At 41.1% G+C, this 10,241-nt stretch overlaps 1 protein-coding gene across 1 annotated transcript; it reads right to left on the reverse strand.

Moving 5' to 3' along the window:
* Window positions 1-20: 20 nt before the first annotated feature.
* Window positions 21-3,103, reverse strand: smdt1b (single-pass membrane protein with aspartate-rich tail 1b). Its single transcript, XM_075464363.1, has 3 exons — window positions 2,920-3,103; window positions 2,034-2,201; window positions 21-268 (listed from the first exon to the last, which is right to left on the reverse strand). Exons 1-2 carry the CDS (start codon window positions 3,079-3,081, stop codon window positions 2,064-2,066), a joined length of 300 nt encoding a protein of 99 aa, XP_075320478.1. The 5' UTR covers window positions 3,082-3,103; the 3' UTR covers window positions 21-268; window positions 2,034-2,063.
* Window positions 3,104-10,241: the final 7,138 nt, after the last annotated feature.

Raw genomic sequence — 10,241 nt, forward strand, 5'->3', positions numbered from 1 at the left:
AAACAAAAAACAAACAAGTGTTTTCCATGTGTAATAGATTCTGTTTATTGATCTGACACAAACATGCAAACAAGAGTGAAGGCATCAGTCGTAGTTCTGATAGCCTCACATGATATGAGATTCTGAAAAACAGGATAAATATCCGAGGAGAGGAAGGAGATGGGTGGAGGTAGAGGATGCTTTAGGAAGTCAAAGTGCCCCATCTTCCCCATCTTCCTCAACTTCCTTGAGCCTGCTGGTATTCTTGCGGTGGATATTGCAAAGGATCCTGTGGATTAGTAAAAAATCATCCGTCAGCAGCTGTCGTTGCGGCAAACCTGCTACAGACTGCACCCTTTAACGCGTTAAGACCTGAGGTCCGTTTCACGTAGCAGGTTTAGTGAAAACTCTGAGTTGATTAACCCTGAAATGAGGGAAACCCTGAGTTTTCCGTTTCACAAAGGGAGGTAACTCAACCCCGAGAAAGAGGGGTAACTCTAGCCTGTTTCACAAAGAGAGGTAACTTAACCTCACGGTCAGTTACCGGAGTAACAGACTCTCTGAACCTAACTGTCTCCGCCCTCTTTCAGCCACACACGCCATTTGATTTCCTCATTCATTCAGTCAGCAGAGCGAGTTCTTCTACTTCTATAAATCCATTAGGCACAGTAGGAGGCGACTTTTTTCATGAACATGTCCTTTTGACAACGATCCCGTGGATGAAGGTGCAGCATTATTGCGCAGAGAAATAAATATTCGTCGGAGATGGTTATCAGACCGCGCATAGATTTTTGCATTTACAGACAATTATCTTTTTGAGCGGCACCATCAGAATGTGTTGGGACAAAAGAAAAAAAAAGACATAAAAGACAAATAAATATTTGTATGAATAGGCTTAAAAAAGACATATATAGGCCTATTATATTTTATAAAGGCACTCGTGTCTTGGGGGTGGACTCCCTCAGCCACTGCCCTCCCGTTAGAGGTGGCGGTGCTGGGCACCACTCGTTTTACAGGCATCTGCCTTCTTTCCGTTGGCTCAGTAGAAGTCTGTGTTAGTTTAAATAGGCTTAATTATTTAACAGAACATGATATAGATGATGACTCTAAATTGTCCTTAGGAGTGAGTGTGAGTGTGCATGGTTGTTTGTATCGTTTGTCTCTATGTGGCCCTGTGATGGACTGGTGGCCTGTCCAGGGTGTACCCCACCTCTTGCCCATTGACCGCTGGGATAGGCTCCAGCCCCCCCGCGACCCGACTGACGGATTCAGCGGTGTATAGATACAGGATGGATGGATGGTATAGATGAGAAGACATAGTTTATGTGTGTGAAAACAGTATTATGTTGGGAATAAAATAACTGCACAGTCAAATAGCCACTTAATATTTATTTCACAGTGTAAACCATGATGAAAATGAGGTACCTCCATGCCGAGGTCTCACCTGTTTGAACAATGTTTTTATATTTCATCTTAAACTGCTGCCAAGTGCGCTTCTCCCCTGCGGGATTGCACCTAAATGAAATAAATGAATGGGCTACCATTCAAGCAGTTTCCCTGTAATATTATTGTGATTGCAAAGGACTACATTTAAACTTACACTTTTGCTGCTGCAGCGGTGTTGCACTTATTTCTAAAAACGTATTGAAACTCGCCGTATGAGCGCATTAAGATTTCCAATTCGAGGTTGGTGAAAAAAGCCCCTCCTCTTCCCCGTTGCCAAGGTGACTCGTCGAATCGGGGCTCCATTGATGCTGGCTTTTTAAAGTTGTGGTGCACGAGCTAAACTCAAGGTGAACTTACTCAAAGTTGATTAACCTCACTCAAATCAGCGTTTCTGGAACCGAAAACTCAGTTTTCTATCTCAGAGTAGATCAACTCAGAGATCAGGAATAGACTCAGAGTTGGTTGAACCTGCTACGTGAAACGGACCCCTGATGTTACATGCCAGTGTGCCTGAACACACCCTTTACACAGAAAAAAGATTGTGCATGAAAGGGCCAACCAATGATGTTTACACTGAGTATTTAAGGTGTGGCTAAAGGACACAATACCTTTAGCTTTTATTATGCTGCGAGCTCGGCTCAATCATCGTCGTCATCGTCTTCGGGGACAAAGATGTCGTGCTCCTCCAAGAGAGCGGCAAAGTTCTTGCTTATCAGAGTTCCCACGTAGAGGAAAGGCACCACCACTGCTGTCATGCGGATGAGACCAAAAGCAGTCTGCAAAAAGCAAGCGTCATGTGAAGTTATGGCTAAACAAGTGGCTCCACCTCAGTTTGCTGTGAAGTGTTTAGGTCTAGAGTTATGATTATGTGCAAAATGCTTCTCCCAACAGCACTGAACCAGACAGGAAAATATCCTAAAGTTGCACTCACAACAATAAGAGTGAGTAACATATATTCTTAACAGCCTATGGTCCTTACTTTTGACCCAAGTGCTCTTTTACCCTTCTGTTTCTGTTAAACGGAAGTGTCAGTAATAAGGTAGTGACTGTGACTTTCATTTGAGGAATGTTACCATCCTAAGAACGCTTTATTGTTTTAAAAATGACTTGCTTTGCAGTGACATGAGCGTATGTCCATCGTTGGCCCCGATTCGTTTAGATTTATGCTGCCTGAAAAAAAAACAATAATAAATGTATGCCAAAATATGATCTTTAGCTCAAATATTGCTCCACCCCGAAATAAGTTGCTCAATGCCCAAGTTTCACATCGCCTTCACTTATAAATCAATAAATGTACTCATATTTACAAAATTAGGGGTAATTACTTCCTGTAAGTGCCTCTGGGTTTGCGAAACACCACGTTCATTGGCTGTCATGACAACGCTACTGCATATACTGCCGTTCTATTGGTCAACACTGGTGTCCATCAGAGTAAACACCGCCCAATGCTTCTTGTCCGGTTTCTCTCTATAACCAAGAAAGGAAAACACTCACTTTATCTGGTTTGGGGAGGATTGCTCCGGACGATGTGGACACCACGGACCTGCTCTGAGTCGTCCTTGATATGGGAGATGTTTTCAAGCCAGGGTTACGGCTCATTATGCCCGTATTCCTGGTTGAAAGTCGCAGGGGGAGCCGCAGCAGACTCGTCGCCATTTTTCTTTCCAGACGCAGTGTGGGACGGTTCTGTTTTGGGCTGGGTTGACTTTATGGGCGTGACTCGCAGTTTGACAGAAACAGAGCTATAGAGTATATAAATACCACGGAACAGAACCACACACTGTCTGTTATATGTGTCTCATGTGTTGTATTGTTGTTTTTTTTATGTTGTACCTGCATTCATAAGAAAAACAATGTAATCATAAAAACCATAATAATATACTTTTTACAAGCAGCTTGCATTAATGTATTTAACATTGATCTTGAAGTTTAATAAATTGTTTTTTTTAAATAATATATCTTATGTTAATTAATTAATGTGTAGCTTAAAACCAAAAACCTGCCATTTCAATACACAAAAAAATGGTTCCTCTACTTTGTTAGAAATAGTAATATGACATCCCTCCAGAGACACCCATGTGCACAATTATTCCCTTTTGCTATTGATAAAACCCTGCATATTCATAAAGAACAAGTTGATGTAAATATAGTGGAAACAATACACGAGGAAGGGTTTTAACTTTACCTCTTAATTACAGCCAGTAGCCTATTACTTTTAGCTACTTTCGGTCATTATTAGATGCTGTTATCCAAAGCAACCCTGGCATTAAGCACTAAAAGTAAGTGCAGACTTCGCGTTTTAGGGTGTTACAAGTGTGAGGAAGTGTTCCTGGAAGAGATGCGTTTTCAAGAGATTCCTGAAGGTAGAGCAAGATACCACATCTCTGATAGCATTTGGTAGCTTATTCCAGCACTGTGGAACCACAAATAGAACAGTCAGGATTGAGAATACCTTGTGCATTGGGATGACAGTGCCAGATGACTTTCCTATGAGGAACACAGTTTTCGAGAGGATGTACAAGCCTGTGTGGCTGCGATTAGCTGGCTGGGTGCACAAGCAGCTAGCAGTTTGTGACTTGACTTTCATTTAGGCAACCATGGGGGGCCAGTGGGGTTCAATGTGTAGTCGTGTGACATGTGCCCTTTTTGGTGAGGTAACACCAGACAAGCTGCTCCATTCTGGACTATATATAAATATTTAGAAGCACAGGCCATGCCTATTGCATGGTATACACTATAGTCAAGGTGAGCAATAAGCATGGCCTGTGCTAAGAGCTGGGTGGGCCATTAGATCAGATACAGCATGATTACGTATGTAAACATTCTATTTTTCTTTTACATTCAAAAGATAAAATGTAATCTTGCAGAAAAATAACCCAGGCTGATACATTACATGGCAGTCAAGGAGACATATTGTGCCATTTTTTTCACAGGCAGTTTCCTGCGGTCTAAATTAAATGTCTTTGCATTTTTATGGATCAAAATTAAACATAGACAGTACAACAGCATCTTTTATCTTTGATCCATTAATATACACCTCTATGTAAGTAGATCATTTGAGGGCAAGCGGCCCACTCAAGTCCACTCCACCCCCCTCCGCCTACAGATCTCAAGAGATCTGTAGGACTCAATTGCCCTTGATTCTTATTATGCTATGAGAGAACATGTAATAAAAAGCCTGAGACCTCAGACCACACACCAAACTAATAGAACAATACTTGACTGGTCATAGTATTCTGGTAATACCCCTACCCTTGCCTTTTCTGCAGTTAGACCTTGGACAGCTGGTAGGCTGATCTCTCTTTTAGGAACAGTCTCATCACAAGTCACATTGAACTTACCAAGTTGTTAGAACATACAACATCACTGAGAACTCGTGTTGCAATTCTTCCAGAACATATCAACTCCATAAACTATGCACTTCACTGTTGCTCCATTCCTCAGTGTTCAAGTTTTTAGTTGCTAACATTGAGAACTGTTGCTTAAATGGTTAATGTTTCACCAATATTTGTTTTTGAAACTGAAGTTATCAGTGCCGTGCTGATACATTACTTTACAAGTGGGGTATTGGAATTTCCAACTTCTGACTGGTAAAAGATTTATGAACACTAATGAGAAGTCAAACTTTCTTGTCAGGATATAAGACTTTAAACAAAGTACTGGTAGAGCATTATTACGATTAAGATTAAGATCAGATTTATTGGTCATGCATACTTGCATACACGCAAAATTTGTCCTCCACTTTTAACCCATCCAGGTTTGCACCTGTTGACACACTCATGGAGACAGATGCCATACACTGGAGTGGTGGGCAGCCATTCACAGCACCCGGGGAGCATTGGGGTACGGTGCTTTGCTCAACGGCACTTCGGCCGTGACAAGGAGGTGGACTGACACCCCTCCAGCTGTCAGTTTCACCAATCTTTTTGAGTGACGAGAGTGGGAATCGAACCGCCACGGCCTCCCCATTATTAGCTCATTTATTTCTTCATTTAAGTTAAATATAAATATGTATAAAAATATGAATTGTTTAAATATAAATATATGTAGAGATTTGATGTTAATAGCAAAGCAAAAAGAAAAAGAATCAATAATAAGAGTCCCACTTTCGAGGTAACGTAAATGCAGCATCATCTCAAGTTGAAGTTAGGATGGATGACCTTTAAAGTGATGTACTTTTTCCCCGAAGACCTGAATGCCTCACTTAATAACATATTTTCAGATAATGGGGCCCCAAAACAAAATGCCAGTGTTGTGTTTCTTCTGAGTTTTTGAGTTAGCAGTGACTTTAGACACCCAATTGTATGCTTTTCCAGCACCGAAAATAAGGGATTTTTCCATAATATGTCCCTTTTAAATTAGAGAGAGTGGTTTTACAGTTGGTTCTCTCCGGGTACTCCGGCTTCCCCCCACGGGCCAAAAACATGCATGTTAGGTTAATTGGTGTCTCTACAAATTGTCCTTAGGAGTGAGTGTGAGCGCATGTATGGTTGTTTGTCTCGTTTGTCTCTGTGTGGCCCTGTGATGGACTGGCGACCTCTCCAGGGTGAACCCCGCCTCTCGCCCGATGACCGCTGGGATAGGCTCCAGCCCCCCCGCGACCCGACCGACGGATTCAGCGGGTATAGAAAATGAATTAACCTGGATCACCTGGATCATCGAGGTGATCCAGGTGCATGTGTTTTCTTAGCGCTTGGTCTGCACAGCTACAAATATTCAGGCTGCATGAGTGGTACACATAATGATATTTACATCACACAAACTGGGAAATTCCCTTTGGGCTTGTTGAACTATTGTGCAGAGGGCCCAGACCAAACCCGACTGAAGGCCATTCAACAGGATCCACCTCTTGCTGGCTGATAGATTCTTCAGAAGCCGGCCAAATAAATATATATGAGTGAGTGAAATGAACGTAAGATGTCTTGTACCAGTCATTTGCATAGACTGGCTTTAGATAGATAGATACTTTACTGAAGCTGCAGTCAGAGAAACTATTTAACAACGTGAAACCAAAAGAAAATGACAATCGAAATTCTTAATCAACTCATGAATCTCTTCTGTTGCTGCAGCGGGAGTCAGGCGCGTCATTTCCGCCGGGGACGGTGGACACGTCCCCGGCACTTTGCCTGACGAGCAGATTTGTCCCCACCACTTTAAAAAAGTAGAGAAAGATGTAACAGACTACTCTGCTTTCCTAAAAACTATATTTTTATATCATGGCATTCTCCTAACCAAAGACTATATGATCCACTCTACTTTCACTGTCCTTGTATGAATGCACTTGCGATCAGCCCCCATTGCTGAATAGCAACTATGTTGAATCCGCTCCGCTCCCACACACTGCGCTTGCGGTCTGCAGTCTGTTACAGTGTAATGAAAGACGTCGCTGGTGTTGCAGGTGAATATTCGTCAGTGTTTATGATGCATATCAGGCGAGATAGACAATGAATGAAAACTTATTTCACAGAGGGGTTGCTGCTCGTTCACTCTTGCCCGTCGTTTCATAGCCTGGCAATGTTTGAAAACTTTGTCAGGGCAAGGGCTGTTTGTAGCCAGGCTACGTCTCCTGATGCGCTCTTGCTTGGTCGAGGTTTGTCTGAGATTAATTGGTGTGTCAAGGGCTGTGCAATAACCGAACAGGATGTTTCCGGCGGCCTAAACAAGACCGATGGCTTTTAACTTTTAGTATGCTGGGGACAATATCACGTCAATACACATCATCTAATGCAATGCCTATTATTTATCATGAAACCTCAATTCGGATGTAATGGGCCTAGCTTGTACCCAGCACTTTTCAAAACTTACTCAGGTTTATGGTAATTGTCCCCAGCACTTCTGAAATCAAACTGACGCCCATGGCGGGAGTAAAATATTAAGAGGAAATTAAGGCCTTGACATATTTACTGAAGTATGTCCAGTGCTATGGTGCTGTGGACTGTGTGAGAAGACACATTGTCTCACTTATAACTTCTGCCACATTTAGCCGTCTATCAAAAGAAATAATGATAGCAGTTTTATTGGAAATTCGGCTGCGTTTATACACACGCACGCTTTACTCTTTCTATAAGAAAATGCCAAAAGATGGAACATCCCAGCATTTACAGATCACCAAAGCCCATTTGAATCTAATTGAGCATATACACACAGGGGGGGATTCAAACCCCACCTGCTTCATCTGGATTTCTTAGTCAGGTTTTGAGAAGCTTAATTTTGTTCCACTTGTTTACTTAAATTACAAAGTCCAGTTTTGATCAGACTTACCCAATAATTCATTTTTTTTCTAGTGCCATGTAAATATTATTTTTGATGGTAAAATTAGATGCTAAGCTACAAGCTGTTAACACCTTTTTTTTTTTTTTTAATCTAATCATTCATGTGACAATGGTTGATTTGGAACAGTCACAAACTGAGTTAGCGTTGTGTTTCCTCTGTTAAAATTCAAAATTGCTCATTGTACTGCAGAACATTCTGAGATTAATAATTATGTCCAAAACTGTAATTCAATGTCCTTATAGATCCTTCTTTTTTAGTCATTGTCTTTCAATTGGTCACTTCCTCAGCAACTTACAACGTCCCCTTCGCACTATGGATCATCATCAGCTCCGCCAGTTGACCCAGCTGAGAAAAACAAAGAAAATTGAATCAGTTACAGGACAACTGGTTTTAAAGATGCACAGCTCTCAGCCAAAGAGACATACGAACGAATGAACGCTGAAGCAGTGCTGAAACAGAAGAGATTGCGAACCACGAAAAAAAGGCACTTTGCCTATGAGATACCTGATGAGCCACAATCTGATGCAATGAAGAGGCTGGAAGTATCCTTTTTTAATGCTGTGGTAGACTGTACCATCCAGTCTTTGGAGGACCGCTTTCAGTCCCTCAGGGAGGTCAGAAGTATTTTAAGAGTGCTTTTCAACTTTGGCCAGCTTGATGCACAGACAAGGAAGGACCAGTGTAAACTTCTCAGAGACAAACTCACCTTCGGAGAACAGTCTGATATTGATGGGAGTGCACTGGCTACAGAGATGGAGAACCTTCCAGAACTCCCTAAAGCACAAATGACCCCATTTGAACTGCTCACTTAGCTTGCTCAAAATGAGATCTGTGAGTTGAACCCAAATCTTTGGGTAGCTCTACGGATAGCCTGCACTCTCCCTGTGACTGTTGCATCTGCAGAGCGGAGCTTTTCCAAGCTCAAATTAATAAAGAACTACTTGAGATCTTCCATGGCACAATAAAGACTGAGTGGACTGGCAGTGATAAGTATTAACAACAAAGTTGGCCATCAGATTTCTTACAGTGATGTCATAAATGACTTTGCCTCCAGGAAGCGCAGGTTTTAAGGAGTGGGTGGAGTATTGAGGAAGAACAGAGTTACCAAAAAAAACGTCAAATGTGTGGATTAAGGTAGTTTATTTATTTATTTATTTTAACTAGGGCTGTGACTCGATTAAAATTTTTAATCGAGTTAACTACAGGCTTTGAAATTAATTAATCGAAATTAATCGCATTTTAATCGCATATACTTTATCCTTTAGAAAATTAACATTTTCAACAATATTTCAACAAACACAGAACATATCCCTATTTGAAATCTGAATGTAGCATGCATGAAAACACAGTATATAGAATCTTGGATGTTAAGCTGCGTTGGGCCCCCGTTAGCTTCCACGCTAGCTGCTACATGTTTAGCGTTGAGGTGATATTTGAGGCTTGATACGCTGCGGTGATACGCAAATTCCTTGTTGCATAATCTGCACACAACCACGCTCTTGTCGACGCTTCCATCCGTCTGTATTTAAAAAAAATAAATAAATAAATAAATTATAGTGTGCGATTAAAATGCGTTATTTTTTTTAACGCGCTAATATGTGTGTAGTTAATTAATCGAAATTAACGCGCTAAAGTCCCAGCCCTAATTTTAACAAAAGCTTTTGCACATAGTTACATACATTTACATAGTTTTAAGACTAAGGTCTAATTGTTCAACTTTGAACCATTTTTGCTACCTTGTTTCAGGTAACTCTGTTCATTTAAATCATTGTTGAAGTATTTGCTTGGTATTCTATTTAATTCTGTCTGTTTATGTACAATTGAATTTGTTATTATTTTTATATATCTAAGTGATTTTATTTGCTGCTGTTCTTGCAATACAAATTACTGTTGCAGTTTTTTTTTTTAAACCGATGACACTTTTACAGTAAATACGTTGCTTTATCACTTGGAATGTTGCGTAAATCAACCCCAGGGCGCTCTTGTAGCCGAATTTTGCAATTGAAAAACATATGTGGCACCCTGGACATCATTCATTCGTATTACTTGTATCATTATTATTGCATTGGTATTATTCAATTTTATTAACTGGGCCACCCCCTTAAATGTGTAAAGACATGTCAGGATAATGTAAACAACACTGCCAGAGCCCCAATGAGTTTATAGCAGGTGTGTAAATGATCAACAACAATATTATTGGCAGAAATAGAGGGACCCCAAATCCAATTTTCTTTTAGGGCCCCACGGACGCTTGGGGCGGCTCTGCCTAATAACCCTCCTCTTTGTCACCTGTCCAGCTCTAACGAACAGAAAAGTGTGGATGAAGAGCAATGACAACAGTGGTTGTGGATGGTCGTCATTATGTTCACATTTATTCACTCCAAAGCAGTACGACCTCCGCCTGTTCCACAGCAGAGAAAAGCTAACGGACCCACATGGGTACGCCAACACAAATAAGAAAAGCCCACACCTCAGATTGTTTCACATATATTTCTGAAACTGCACTCAGGAAGCATGTATTTGCTAAACCCAAATGCAAAGTG

The sequence above is a fragment of the Odontesthes bonariensis genome, chromosome 4, assembly GCF_027942865.1.
Source record: "Odontesthes bonariensis isolate fOdoBon6 chromosome 4, fOdoBon6.hap1, whole genome shotgun sequence".
Classification (NCBI taxonomy): Eukaryota; Metazoa; Chordata; class Actinopteri; order Atheriniformes; family Atherinopsidae; genus Odontesthes; species Odontesthes bonariensis.

What these genes read in the sequence shown, in the direction of transcription:
- smdt1b (XM_075464363.1), bottom strand. Translation starts at nt 3,081, where the DNA reads ATGGCGACGAGTCTGCTGCGGCTCCCCCTGCGACTTTCAACCAGGAAT. An exon ending in TCCTCCCCAAACCAGATAAA is followed by an intron (nt 2,202 to 2,919) that starts GTGAGTGTTTTC and finishes TGCTTTTTGCAG; the next exon opens with ACTGCTTTTGGTCTCATCCG.